This window comes from Typopeltis vanoorti, chromosome 22, assembly GCF_054136105.1.
Source record: "Typopeltis vanoorti isolate ZY-2024b chromosome 22, IOZ_Tvanoo_1.0, whole genome shotgun sequence".
Lineage (NCBI taxonomy): Eukaryota > Metazoa > Arthropoda > Arachnida > Uropygi > Thelyphonidae > Typopeltis > Typopeltis vanoorti.
In genome coordinates, this window is record NC_143570.1 from 6326436 (window position 1) to 6342131 (window position 15696).

The 15696-nt window shown below is 37.6% G+C and overlaps 1 protein-coding gene across 1 annotated transcript in view; it reads right to left on the reverse strand.

Annotated features, from left to right (window-relative positions):
* The window catches only part of LOC150094134 (peroxisomal trans-2-enoyl-CoA reductase-like), a 185615-nt gene that overhangs the window by 63096 nt on the left and 106823 nt on the right, over positions 1 to 15696 (reverse strand). Inside the window, exon 3 of the mRNA XM_090411729.1 lies at positions 13749 to 13914. Within this exon, the coding sequence (XP_090267855.1) occupies positions 13749 to 13914 (166 nt within the window). The remainder of the gene's footprint in view (positions 1 to 13748; positions 13915 to 15696) is intronic.

Genomic DNA, 15696 nt, shown 5'->3' on the forward strand with positions numbered 1-15696 from the left:
TGAATATGAAAGGGAATTGGTAAAAAGAAAGATATTCAGAATATGGTATGTGGATTGTTGGTTTTTGTATTCTTTAAGGAAAGCAGGGGGTTTTGTTCATTCATTGTCTAAGGATTACTGGAATACAGTAATATACTGTGTATCCTTCTCTTCTGTCCAAGGAAGCAGTCACCTTATTATAATAAGTAAGTAGATTATTAAACCATAACCTCCCTTTAGCAAATCCATGCTGTCCATCAAAGATAATACCATTGTTGTCAACCCAATTCTCAACAACTTAACCACAACACCGGACACACAGATAGGCCTGTAGTTTGATGCTTGAGTTCTATCACCTCCTTTATGAAGTGGCACAATCTTGCCTTCCTTCCACTCCTTAGGAACTTGACCGAGTGCAAGACTTGTATTAAAAAAATATGTTTTTTTTTAATACAAGTTTAACACAAAGGCTTTTGATAGATTACTGCATGATAAGTTGATAGACAAACTAGAGCAGATGGGGTTGAATATTAGATTGGTGCATTCGATTGGAGACTGGCTATCTGATAGGTATCAACAAGTTGTGTATGGGGGAGCAAAATCCAGGAAAAGGAAAGTTACTGGTGGTGTGCCTCAGGGGGTTTTAGAGCCATTGCTGTTTAACTTGTATATTAATGATACTGGTGAAGATTTGGATGGAGATATTCAGTTGTTTGCAGATGATGCAAAGTTGGGATGAACCATGAAGAGTAGAGAAGATGTTGTGGCCTTACAAGAAGACTTGAATAAATTGAGTGATTGATGGAATGGGAATGTGAGTTCAATATTGCAAAATGTAAGTTTTTAAAATTTGGAAAACAAAAATGGGATGCAGAATTTAGGCTTGGTGAGGATATATTGTCGGAGGTGGAGAAAATAAGATATCTGATGGTGATAGTGGATAAGGATCTGAAATTTAGGGGACACATTGCCAAAATTGTGAAGACAATACAAAGGCTTCTGGGAATGATGAGGAGGACACTGACTTGTAGAAGAAGAGAGATTCTTGTTGCATTGCATAAGGCTTTGATTAAGCCACACATGGACTATTGTGCCCAGACTTGGTCCTAATTTTCAGAAGGACGAAGAGATGTTGGAAAGGGTCCAGAGGCGACTGACTAAGGTAGTTTCTAACCTCTGGAATGTTGAATATGAGGAAAGATTGAGAAGATGCAATTTGCAGAGTCTGGTGAACAGGAGGAAGAGGGGAGATATGATAGAGACTTACAAATTAGAAAGGGGTTATTATAGGATCAATGCTGGAGAGGTTCTACAGAAAATAGTGGAAGATCAGGGGAGAACCAGAGATCATCTTTGGAAACTGTATAAAGAGGGTGTGAGTAAGGGAGTGAGAAGCATGCTATGATGGGCTGTGTGATAAAATGACCTCCCAGATGAGTCTTTGACTCCATGGGATCTTGGTTAATAATAAATAATAATAATAAAGTAATGCTACACATAAACACAATATGTTAACAATGCATAACTGCTATCTATATAAACAAACAATCAGTTGTACATTGTTATTAGAAAATGAAATATTCAAATTTACATTTATTCCATTCAATAAAAATATTGTAGACATCTGTATTCACATACTGATGGTCTACAATGGTCCACCCTAAGAATAAATTAAAATTTGTTAGTGACAAAATCTACAAGTTTTGCTATGACAGGAATGTGGTCTCAAGGAATAACTACTGATGACAGATCTACATTGATGTTCATGAGTATTCTCATCATCATTATTTATGTCATGAAGATTAAATTCCTCTTCACTTAAAATTGATCCACATCTACACAGTCTAACAGATGAGTCTGGATTTGGACAATGCCAAGAGAATGCTATCTGTCCAAATGTGTTGTGCCAACTATGAAGTATGGTGGAGAAGGAATCATGGTCTGGGGCTGTTTTAATGAGGCATCTTCATTCTTGTAGTACTCTACTATATACCACCCTCTGGAACCTGTCAGTCAGTCACACACAAATTTTTCCCTGGGATAGCTGGACCTATACTTGACTGCATCCCATCAATATTGTCTAGCCAAATCCACACATACTTACTGCTGACATTTCAATAAGGTCTACAGTACTTTCAAAGAAAGTGTAAATATTTTATGCTGCACACTGGTGATTTGGATGCATTTAATCTGGAGTGTATTCCATGCCATCACCCAGTTGGTCCTTGGGAGGTGGATTGGAGTGTCATTTGCATTTATTTTTATGCGTTGGTCTTCTGGTCATTTTTGTTGTTGTTGTATTTATATTGTGTTTTCGCTACTTGTTTGTTTCACTACTTCAGCGTCTAAAGAACGTGTCCATAAAGAAACATATGTCCGTGGCATGGAGGACTTCTGTATGAAAGTCTAGCTCTGCCTTGAATTTTTTTGCAGAGGATGTGTTGCAGAAACTGCTATATGTATGCACCGAAAAATGTAAAAGATCTGTGGACCATTTGGGTAAACGAGAAGAATGAAAACATTAACATATGTGAAAAGTATCTACATAGAAAAGTGTCTAGATGAGCAGTACAAGGCTCAGTGAGACAGACCGTAGCAGAACTTTGGCAGGAGTTCGTGAAAATGAAAAGCGACCTTCATCTTCTACAAGAAGAATTGGAAGTGCTCAGTAAAGAGGTTCAGGATATTAAGACTGAGTTAAATGTGTTGAATAGAGAAATTAGGAGTATGGAGATTACTTTAGCTGAAGTAACTAGAACAAGTTTGAGTAACGGAGAGACTTTGGTGAATGATGAAGTAATGAATAGTATGGAAGTGATTGGGAGTCAACAGAATGACAGCACAAGAGGTCTAGAAGAAATGAGATGTTGTGAAAGTGAGGGAGTAAGTAAAAGAGTGTTGAGGGAAAATAATGAAACTGGGAGAGTCATGGTGAATAGTGTAGAAAATGAGGCTGAATAGTGTAGAAAATTGGCATGGGACTACTGAAATTAGTAGAATACATATCAGTTCTAAAGCTGGTACATGAACTGAAGGAATCTGCAATTTTTGTATACTAATACAAGAAGCATTCAAAACAAGAGGGAAGAATTTTTGGCATTAGTCAGTGCAATCTCACCAAAAGTTGTAGGCATTAATGAAAATTGGCTGTCAGCAGAAGATGTGGTTACTGGAATTGAATGTGATGGGTACAGTATTTTCAGGGAGGATAGAAAAGATAGAATAGGGGGAAGAGTACTGTTAATGATAGCTGATGTGTTGCAGCCAAAGAAAGCAGTATATCAAGAGGATAGACATGTGAATGATAGTTCATTTGAGGTATTCGAAATAGTGACCAACGCAACCAAATATACATTTGGATGCTGCTATAGGCCAGTGGATGATAAGGAATTCATGCTTCAGAAAATTAGGGCAATGAGTGCAGGGTTAGTGATTATTATGGGGATTTTAATTATGGTAATATCAATTGGAAGGAGAAAATATCACGTCGCAAAAAGGAAATGGAATTCATACACCTTCTAAGAGATAATTACTTGAAACAGCACATAACTGAAGAGACTCGTGGTGTGAGAGTGTTGAATCTGATCATAGGTTCAGAGGACATATGAATAAGTAAGGTGTCTCTGTTACCTCCAATTAGTGAGAGCGATCATGTGGTATTGACTTGGGAGGTTGCAAAATTTGTGAATTTCTCTCTTAAGAAGAGGTATATATGGAAATAAAGATTATGTAATTATACCAAGCTTCGAAGTGAGCTTACAGCCATCCCTGATTATATCTCTTACATGTATGGGATATAATCAGCGGTATCTGAGGAGAGCAATATCAGAATGTATACCCATGGTCAGGAAGACAAACAAGGTAGGCGTTAAATGGATGGGTAGTATCAGGCTTGATCTGCAAAAAAAAAATGTTATGGAGAATTTACAAGGAGAAAGGCGTCAGTACACCCATGAGCAGTACAAGGCTCAAGCCAGGAAGGTTACCAGCATAGTAAGAAAAGCTAAATCAGATTATGAGAAGACCTTAGCCAAGGAGATCAAGGGTAATCCCAAAGAGTTCTTCTGTTATGTGGCAAGTAAAAGGAAGAATGACTTTGGAAGGATAACCTTAGTGGATGCCGATGGTATTGAGGTGACCAATTCATATGTAATAGTAGAGTTATTGAGTGATCACTTTTGAAAAGTCTATCACCCAAGTGAGGAGATATCTCTGTACCTGTAGCAATAACTAATGTGAGAATTGAATTTAATAAATCAGAGGTACTTGGTATATTGCTGAATTTAAATGCAAACACTGTTGTAGGTTTAGATGGAATGTCAGCTCGGGTGTTGTGTGAATGTGCAAAGGAATTGTCAACACCTCTTACTTGGTTAATTAGCTTAAGTTTGAGCTTTGGTATGGTCCCTAGGGAGTGGAAGGAAGACAAAGTGGTTCCTTTGCATAAAGGTAGCTCTAAGACTGTGGTAGTTAATTACAGACCAATCTCGGGAGTTGTGGTAAAAGTACTGGAAAAGTTGGTTAAGGACAGAATTCAAGAATGGGTGGATCAGAATATGATACTCTATAGGGCCAAATGATTTTGTTAAAGGTCGATCCTGCCTTAGTAATTTATTAACTTTTTATAATAGAATGATATCTGAGTTGGACAAGGGGAATGGCTACACAGTGATACTTCTGGATTTTGCTAAAGCTTTTGACAGGATACCCAATGGAATACTGTTGTGCAAATTAGAGCAGATGGGGATGGATACTAAACTGGTGATATGGATAAGAGAATTGGCTCATGGATAGATACCAGAAAGTAGTGTATGGAGGAGCTGAGTCCAGGATGAGGCAGGTGACCAGTGGTGTGCCTCAGGGCTCTGTGCTTAGGTCATTATTGTTTAATTTGTACATAGATGATATAGGAAATGGCTTTGTTTGCTGATGATGCAAAGTTGGGTAGTGCAATAAAAAATCCATGCTGATGTTGAGAGTTTGCAGGATGATTTAAATATGCTGGCAAAATGGGCAAAAGGTAATGGATATCAGTTCAATGTGGAAAAGTGTAAAGTTATGCATTTTGGGATTAAAAGATTACTTTTAATATAAACTGTGTATCACAGCTAAAATGTGGTACACAGTTTAGCTGTGTACCACATTGATGGAACGGTACTCCAAGAGATTGATGAGGTTAGAGACTTAGGGGTATTGATGGATAGGGAGATGAAATTCAGAGGGCAAGATTGCACATAGGATTACTTGGTTATTTAAAAACACACTAACATCCAAAGATAAAGAGGTTATTATTCCCCTTTATAAGGTGTTGATACTTCCACATTTGGATTACTGTGCTCAAGTCTGGTCACCTGGATTCCTTGGAGATGAGGAGGTTGTGAAGAGGGTTCAGAGGAGAGTGACTAAGTTGGTGAGTGATGTAAAAAATGCTCCCTACACTGATAGAGTGAGAGCTTGTGGATTGCAGAGGTTGGTTGATAGGCAGAGAAGAAGAGATATGATAGAAACATTTAAATTACTAAAAGGTTTTTATAAGATTGATGTAGGGGAAATATTTCAGCTGTGTGATAGTGATGGAAGAACAAGAGGTCATCCCTGGAAACTGAGGAAAGGTGTGGTTAACAAGGATGTGAGAACTAGATTTTTTGCTTGGAGGGTGGTGAATGAGTGGAATGCATTGCCTGACTCTGTTGTGAGTTTTTCGTCTATAAATGAATTCAAGAAGAGGTATGATAGATATTGTTTTGATAGTTTGGGTCTCCTGCGATGAGTCTACTGACTCCATGGAGTCAGTAGACTCCATGGAGATACCCATAATAATAATAATAATAATAATAATAATCAGTATCTCTAGATTCCCTGATTATGCACTTCCAACCTCTCAATGAACAATGCTTTCTCCAAACATCTAACTCCAAAACCATTAAAATGCAATCTATCTCATTGTTTCATTCCATAATCTATCCATAAGTTTCATTCCAGACATCCATAAACTGTACACCACTTTTCATGCACAATCTTATCACTGACTTATTCACAATATGGCTCTTCTTAATTCATTCCTATTATACCATGGTAGGACTCAGTCCGCACAGTTAGCCTAGTGGCTTTGTGCTTCGCAACCATATGACTGGGGAAGGAGTGTCTTAGGTTCGATTCCCGTCGAAGACGTGAGGAATTTAAGGATCTTCCTCAACCATAGCCAAGTTAGCTGATCTTGAGGATGGGCAGTAGGGTTTTTCTGGCTTTTTCATCTTGAAAGCAGGCAAACCGGCCCCGTGAACATATGCTACTACAGCCAAAAATATATCCCTCCCAGCGGCAGGCTAGGCGACAGATCGGTTGGGAGTGGTACTAACAAGAAGTTGCATCTAAGTAACATGCGGACCCTGCATAGGAAGCAAGAATAATGTGTAGTGAAAGAAGATACCATAGTAGGACTCATGATCTCAACTTTCTCACTCTTCTGTTTTGCTTCTGCCAGCAACTCTTTCAAATCATTTGTTTCATTTCAGAAAAGTCAAATCAACTCTTTTATCCTTATCTGTGCATTCAAAAAGCTTCACTGTGATCTTTACACGCGAGAAACCTTTTTCTGTCATGTTCACATCATGTGAACATGATGTGAACATTCATTTTGGTCTTTAGAACAGGGTTTTCTGATTAGGGGAAAAAAAAATTATAAAAATTAATTAAAAAAAAAATCCTTAGCCCACTCATGGTACTAAGGTACTATTGGGTTTAGTGGATGGAAGTGACATAAAAAAAATCACAACCATCACCTCATTGCAACATATACTCTCTTAATCCAGTAAACATTTGTGGATGTATTTAAATGGTACATGAATTTCATTCTCCAGTGTGAGAGCACTGCCTTGCTTACTGCATATTGATTCCTGTTTGGTCTCCAGAGTAGAGTTTCCAGATTACTGTTAAGCCCACCTACAGGGGTACTGATATACAATATATTAAACATTATATATAACATATAATATATAACATATATTATATGTTAAGCAAACACGTGGTAAAGGTGGTATAACTTGACATCACTGGCTCCCACTAATGAGACCTCAATAAAGGTCGAAACCAGTCTGGGTAATGACCTTCCCATAATGCATAGCATTATACATATCCATAAGGATATGTACTTTGCATTATAGGATACGAAGGCAAGTGATGTGAAATTATATCACCTTTGCCATGAGTTGCTCCAGTCCTGAAATTGCTTCAGGGGCAAACTTTGTTTGCTTACACTTGGATAAAGCATTAAACCAAATATATAATTGCCTACAGAATTATCTTTTATTAATAATAAAAACTGATAACCAATCTAACAGATAATAATGTAGACAAAAAATGGATAAATGAACAGATGAAGCATGCAATCTGGAGGAAGACGAAGGCTTATGAGGCAGCATAAGATTGAGTAGTAGTAATCATTTGCATGAGGATTACCAAGATCAGACCAACTTCCTTGGTAAGAATAACAAACATTCAGTATGAGCAACAATTAGCTAAAGAAACTAAGAAATATACAAGAGAGTGCTTTCATGTGGCAGTAAAAGAAAGAATGATTATGGGATGATGATGATAGTAGTTGGTAAAAATGGCAAAACGGTAACTGCAAAGGAGATAGTTGAGAACAATTCATAAAGATATTTCATCCTTGTAAGTGTGACATCATACAGGACTTGAGTGCAGTGGGAATAGAGGAGGAGAGACTGAATGTATGTGAGCAGGAAGTATATGAGGAATGAAGTAAATGTGATGATAATAAGGCAGCAGTAATTGATTATCTAACATCATGTGTTTTGGGAAAATGCCAGTGAGTTAATGACAATCTTGACATATTTGTTTATCAAGAACCTTGCAACAAAGCAAGTTCCAAAAGGAGTGGAAACAGGAAGGACAAAATTGTTCCAGTTTACAAAGAATGTGAAGCTTGGAATTATAGCGGCAAAACTCACTATCGGAGTTTTGCCACTAGAGGGCTACATGGTGTGTAGTGTTTTCAGAGAGCTCCCGACCAAGTATAATTTTGAGTGAAAATTGGAATACTGGTTTCAATTTTAACGTAGTATTATTTATTTTTGGTAGCTTATTGTGTCTGTGTGATTTTGGTGTGAAATCCATTTTATTTAACTTAGTATTTTAACGATACGTTTCATAGAATAGCACAATGCGCCAATGCGATGTAAGATAATGGTGTCCAAAAATACAACACCTTTGTTCAAAAACTTAATGTGAGGGAGTTTGTCCAATGTGACGTGTTTGGGATGTATGCATTCTCAAAGGAGGCTGGAGTTTGAATGGAAAATGAAGTGGGGGGAGAATGTGCAGAAAGTGTAAGCAAAGTGAGGAATTGAAGTAGGTGTCAGGTTATGAGATAGTTATGGTTGAAGAAAGCCAGAATGTGAGTGAAAACAGTGGCTTGATAGGGAATTGCGATGTTGTACAAGATGGCAATGTGAGCAGTGATCAAAGAGAGAGTGAAAGCAACTATACAGAGAGAGAAAATGGTTTAAATGATGAAAAAAATGAGGAATTATATGTAGGGAGTGAGATCGGTAGATTGTGTGCAGTGATACACAGTGTGCAGCAAGAGTTGGAGCATCTGCAAAACTCCTTCCAGAGTGCCTCGGCTAATGGAAATAAACAAGTGTTTGAAAGGAACAATAAGCGTAAGAGTGGGAGAGTTTCTGAAATGAAGGAAAGAGTGTTGTATGGTGACTCGTTATTAAAAGGAGTGATAGATGGGAGTTTAACTAAATCGTACTTACCGGGTGCGAAATTTAAGGATGTAAGTGAGAGTATTAAAGTGCAAAAACAGAGAGTGAAAGAATTTACAGTTGTGGTGGGTATGAATGAATTGAAAAGAGATAAATTTTTTATGAGAGAGGACTTTAAAGTATTGTTAAAGGTAGTGAAAGAAAAGAGTGACAGAGTTAGGATGGTGAGTCAGTTGCCGTGGTACGATAGAGAGGAGGGCCATAATCGCAAATGACTTTGTGCGCAGGGTATGCAGACGGTGTGGTGTGGAATTCGTGGACGTGTGGAATGAGTTTGATGGGTAAAAGGATTTATAGAAGATGGATGGCCTGCATTTGAATGGATTTGGTGTGCAGAGACTGGATGTGCAGAACCAGGGAAACTAGAACTACCAAGGAGGGGGGAAGTGAATATGCGGACATCAGTGAGACAGTTGAGTGTAAGAATGTATATAATGTACCCGAGCCAGTACTAAGGACATGCCATTATCTTGATGCGTTAGAATAACGCATCAAGATAAGGGTGGGACAAAGGGACCTCTGCATTTCATGTATACTAATGGCAGGAGTATTACAAGAAGGAAGAATTTTTAGCGTCGATTGGCTCTTCCTGGACACAGGTTATTGGCATTAGTGAAACATGGCTGACGGAAGATGATATAGTTAGTGGGATAGAATGTGTAGGATATAGTGTGTTCTGGAGCGACAGAGAGAATAAAATGGGGGGGGGTGTTATTTATGATAGCTGATGAACTGCAGCCAAGGAGAATTGCAGTTGTATTGCAGAATAGTGAAAAGAGCTCATTTGAGGCTATTTGGTGTAAGATTGAGACTGGCAGAAGAAAATATATAGTTGGGTGCTGCTATAGACCAGGTGATGGAATAGATGGTAGAGATAGTATGCATAAACAAACTGATGAAATGAGTGGAAGGAGGGTAATTATTATGGGGGATTTCAATTATTGTAACATTGATTGGAAGGAGGAGAGGACACATGTGAGGAAGGAAATGGATTTTATTCAATTATTAAGGGATAACTATCTGAGACAGCATGTAATTGAAAATACTAGGGGTTTGAGAGTGCTTGCCCTAGTAATAGCATCTGAGAATTTGACTGTAATGAATATGACCATGTTGCCACCTATTGGTGAGAGTGATCATAAGGTCTTGACCTGGGAGGTGGCTAAAGGTGTGGAATTTTCGATTAAGAGAGGGTATATGTGGAATTACTGTGCTGGCAAGTATGATAAGTTTAGGAGATTGCTTGGATCGGTGCCATGGCATGTAAAACTGCAAGAGCTGGATGTCGATAGAGCATGGGAAGTGGTCAAAGAGCATTTACAGGAGGTTATGGCTGATTGTATACCTAGGGTCCGAATAGTAAAACAAGTAGGGGTTAAATGGATGAATAACACCATTAAGCTTGAGCTGCAAAAAAAAAAACAACTGTGGAGGGAATTTAAAGAGAAAGGTGACCTGCAGGCACACGAACGGTATAAAGGGCAGGCCAGAAGGGTAACGAGTATGGTAAAAAAAGCAAAAGCGGATTATGAAAGGAAACTAGCTATGCAAGCTAAAGAAAATCCCAAACACTTCTTTCAATATGCTGCAAGCAAAAAAAAAAAAAACTGTACATGGCAGAATGATTTTAAGGAATGACGATGGTAAGGAGGTCACTGAATCAGTCGATATAGTGGAATTACTGAGCGAGCACTTTGCTGGAGTATATCATCTAGGTGGTGACACTTAAAAAAATGAAGGAACCATTAGTTTATACGGGAATTGTGATGAATGAAGTGGAGGTGAATAGTGTATTACAGAACTTTAATGTGAATACATCTGTGGGATTGGATGGTATACCAGCACAGGTCTTAAGTGAAGTGGCTAAAGAATTATCAGTGCCCTTGACCATATTGTTTAATCTGAGTCTCGAGTCTGGTTTAGTCCCGAAGGTGTGGAAAGAGGAGAAAATAGTTCCACTGCATAAAGCAGGATCCAAGACTACTGTTGCAAATTACCGACCGATCAGCATATCAGGAGTCGTTGTCAAGGTCTTGGAGGAAGTAGTCAAGGGAAAAATACAGGAATGGATTGATGAAAATAAGATACTGTATGGGGGCAGCATGGCTTTGTGAAGGGTAGATCATGCCTCAGTAACTTGCTCAAGTTTTATAACACAGTGACAGCTGAACTGGATAAGGGTAATGGGTTTACGGTGATACTGCTGGACCTGGCTAAGGCATTTGATAGGATACCACATGGAATTCTAATCCATAATCTACAACATATGAGAATGGATATAGGGTTGGTGAGATGGATAGGTGGGTGGTTGATGGAGAGATATCAGAGAGTAATTTATTCAGGATTAGAGTCCGAAAGACGGCCTGTGAATAGTGGTGTGCCACATGGTTCTGTTCTTGGACCACTGCTGTTTAATTTGTTCATTAACGATATAGGGAAGGATCTAAGAGGAACAGTTCATTTGTTTGCTGATGATGCAAAGTTGGGTAGGGCAATGGTGAATGGAGAAGATGTCAAAATCTTGCAGGATGACTTGGATAGATTGGAGTTCTGGACTAAGGAGAATGGATGTCAATTTAATGTGACAAAATGTAAGGTTATGCATTTTGGGGTGAAAAGGTTAGCAGCAGTATACCACATTGGTTGAACTGTCTCCAGGAGATTGATGAGGCCAGGGACTTGGGAGTGTTGGTGGATAGGGAGATGAAGTTTAGGGGGCACATTGCAAAAGTGGCTAAATCAGCTCATCAGTTCACTTGGTTGTTGAAAAATATTTTGACGAGCAGAGACAAGCAAGTTATTATACCTCTGTACTGAGCCTTGATAAGACCTCATCTCGATTACTGTGCCCAGATTTGGTCATCTAGGTTTCTTCTTGATGGGGAGGAGGTGGAGAGGATCCAGAGGCAAGTGACCAATCTATGGAATGAACCTTATGAGAACAGGTTGAAGATTTGTGGGTTGCAGAAATTAGTTGATAGGCGGAAAAGGGGAGATATGATTGAGACATTTAAATTGCTAAAGGGTTTCTATAGGATTAATTCAGAGGATATTTTTGAGATTAGGACTGGTGGTGGGAGAACTATGGGACACCTATGGAAGCTAGGCAAGAGTATGGTTAGCAAGGGTGTTAGAGCTGGGTTCTTTACTTTTAAAATGGTAAATGAGTGGAATTAGCTGACAGAATCTGTTGTGGGTGCTATGACGGTGAGTGAGTTCAAGGAAAGGTATGATAGGTACTGTGAGAATGTCGTATAGTTGTGTGGACATGATGTTTAGGGCCTCCTTTGATGAGTCTATGGACTCCCTGGAGTCGCCTATAATAATAATAATAATAATAGGCTAGCATGTGTCTGGTGTTGTATTTAAAGTATTGAAGAGGTTAGTGAGGTCTTGGATCCAAAATTGGGTTGATAACAGCAACATTCACATGTAATTTTAGCAATGTACTTATGTATTACAGGGTGACAAATGTATTGGACAAGGGAGATGCATATAATGTACATTGATGTATTTACATTTTGCAAAGGCCTTTGATAGAATGCCAAATAATAAGCTAGTAATTAAAATGAAGTAGATGGGATTAGATAACAGATTAGTGTGATGGATTACAGGTTGACTATCTTTAGTTAATCTATTACACAACGTACTGTTATTACAGATTTCAGCAAGTTGTGTATTGGTAGGGAAAGGGGGGGGCACAGTGTCTCAGAAAAGGCAAGTCACTGGTGGTGTGTCCTCAGAAGTCTATTTTTGGTACTATTACTGTTTAACTTGTATGTTAATGATATTAATGGAAGTTTAAATGAAGATTTCCAGTTGTCTGCAGATGATGCAAAGTTGGTGAAAACTATGTATAGTAAAAGCAAATTAGATGTTTGTAAAAAATAAGTACTGCCAAGTGTAAGGTTCTGAAATTTGGATAGCAGAGATGAGATGCACAGTACACAACTAGTGAGGGGCAGGGATATAGGAAGTGGAAGTGTTGACAGGCAAAGACCTATAATTTAGGGTAAAACCATGAAGACATGAATATGTGTAGAAGTGAGAGTGCTATGATTTCTTTGCATAATGCATTAATCAACCCACGTATAGATTACCATGTGAAGATATGGCCACCTGGTTTTCAGGAAGGGGAGACGGATGTACTGGAAAGCCAGAGATGATTGACCAAGTTGGTTTCTGGTCTCTGAATAAGTCTCATATATATATATATATATATATATATGTAGTAGTGATTATTCATTTTTACTCGGTAGAAAATATTATAAATTATTTTAAATGACTGATACCGAGAGATAAAGGGATGACATGGTTTATTTAAGAAGATACTACTAGTTTCATTGAATGGATCAACTTCTTCAGGTATCACAATCAAAGAAATATACAAAAAAGATATTTTAAGTCTCTGTTATTTTTTATATATTTCTTTGATTGTGATACCTGAAGAAGTTGATCCATTCAACGAAACTAGTAAACTAGTAGTATCTTTTTAAATAAACCATGTCATCTCTTTATTTCTCGGTATCAGTCATTTAAAATAATTTATATATATATATATAGGAAGAAGAGGGGGGAGATATGACTGAAACATAGTTGATAAGGGATTGTTACTAGATTAATGCTGAAGAAATGATTGGTAAGTGGAATGCTTTACCTCAGAGAGTGGGAAGCATAGTTTGATGAAGCCAGCAAAGGTTGGTCGATTGGTAGAGCCTCTGCTACTAATCGCTCACGCAAAAAGTTAAGCAAGTTTGAGCATGGTAGTTTGAAGGGGATCAATCATTCGATGCTGTTGGCACACTCTCCCTCGATGAGTCTTTGGACTCCCTGGAGGTGTCACATAATAATAATAATTATGTGTTGACAATGGGACCTCCTGCAATGAGTTGCTTATATGGAAGTCTGATAGTAATAATAATAATAACAAGAATAATGTAATATAAGATATGATATAAGATAATGATGACTAATTACCTTCTTTACACATGAAAAAGGTTCCTTTTAAATTAGTCTCTATAACAGCATCCCAGCCTTTGGATGTTATATCCGCACAAGGTGATACGAATTGCCCACCACCATTGTTGACTAAGTAATCCACCTTCCCATAAGTTTTCAGTGTTTCACTGATTAAGTTGTTGACCTTTAAACAAAAATGAAATTTCAAAGATGTGAAAATATTTGTACATATGTAAAAGTTATTCCATATGTTAACTTATTCAATGAAAAATAGTATTATTGTTATTAATATTTAGGTATGTTCATGATGTTCTGGGAAACCTGCTCTGACTCATATAATGCTTAGAAAATAAGCCAATCAAATCCATTTATTGGTAATGCATTTTATTCCATTTCATCCATTCAACACTCACTGGAAGAAAAACTGTACTTACAACTTTGTTAAATTAGGTTTAAGTAAGAATTTGTTAAACTGTATTCTTACTTAAACTCCTAGACCCACTGTATGCTCATTCCTACTACCATACATTGAAAATCTAATTTATCCTACATCTGGGGCCAGATTTATATACAAGCTATACCTTAGTCTCTCGCATTATAAGGTATCTTTGTCTCAGTATTGATAATCTAAAATTTCTTCAGTAGAGGAGAGCCTCTTAAACGTTATGGCTTAGGGGCCTCAACAATCTTAAAATTGGCCCTGCCTGCATCTATCCCTTTATAAAATTGCTTTACTAGCTATCAATAGTTAAGCTTTCTTTTATGATAAAAGAAATGAATATATTATTGCCTACTGGACTGTTATTATTTTAGCCATATTTTGTTAAATAACTATAAAATTACTTGGTTGCACTGGCTTCTTTTGCAGTACCTCTATGTAGGAAAAGTCAGCATGCCCTTTTTAACAAATATATACTTTTATTTTACCACCAAATATGATCAAAATATTTGTTTTAACTTTTAATCCCTATTCATAGTACTGATATGCTACAGATTCTTCTATCACTTGTGTACGTGTTTAATATTTATAAAAGATCTAACAAAAGTAACTATTAAGCTAAAAGAAGTTCTGTTTTATAATATTACAATACCATGAAAGCTATGTTCATTTCAACTACTACTGAATTCTAAGTTAATTTCAATTCTTAATGTATCAAAAAAAAAAAAAAATCTGTAACATTAACAAAGTTATTTAATGCTCATCTCATGAACTGCGTAATAAAATTTCAGCAAATTCACATACAAAGTTTTAATATACCTTTTAGGACAGCATGTTTTAGCAATCTACCTAGTTATTACAATAAGGTGACAGCTTCCTTGAACAGAAGAGAGGGATACACAGTAGTATACTTAGATTTTGCAAAGGCTTTTGCCGGCCTGGTTGGCCGAGTGGATAGCATATCCGCTCTCCAGTCAAAAGGCTGCAGGTTTGAATCCCGCCGTGAGCATGGATGTTTGTGATTGTCCATGTAAATACCAGTGGTGGTCGGCAGTAGATGACGTTGGTGTAGTTGCGGTCAGTTGGAGATTGAGTAGTGGAGACAGAGTTGTAGAGCAGGTGCCCTCCCTCGACGAGTCCTTGGACTCCCTGGAGGTGTCAAATAATAATAATAATAGATTACCACATGATAAGTTGATAGTCAAACTAGAGCAGATGGGACTGGATATTAGATTAGTGCATTGGATCAGAGACTGGCTATCCGATAGGTATCAGCAAGTTGTGTATGGTGGGGGGGGGGGCAATATCCCAGAAGAGGAAAGTCACTAGTGGTGTGCTTCAGGAGTCTGTTTTGAAACCATTACTGTTTAACTTATAAAGATATTTAAAGATATTCAGACAGGCTAAACTGAAGACATGCAGCTATCTGCAGATGATCTGAAGTTAAGAAGACCTATTTTACTTCTCATAGTTCTTCTCTGCAGATGATTTCAACTTGAAATCATCTGCAGACAGCTATATCTTCAG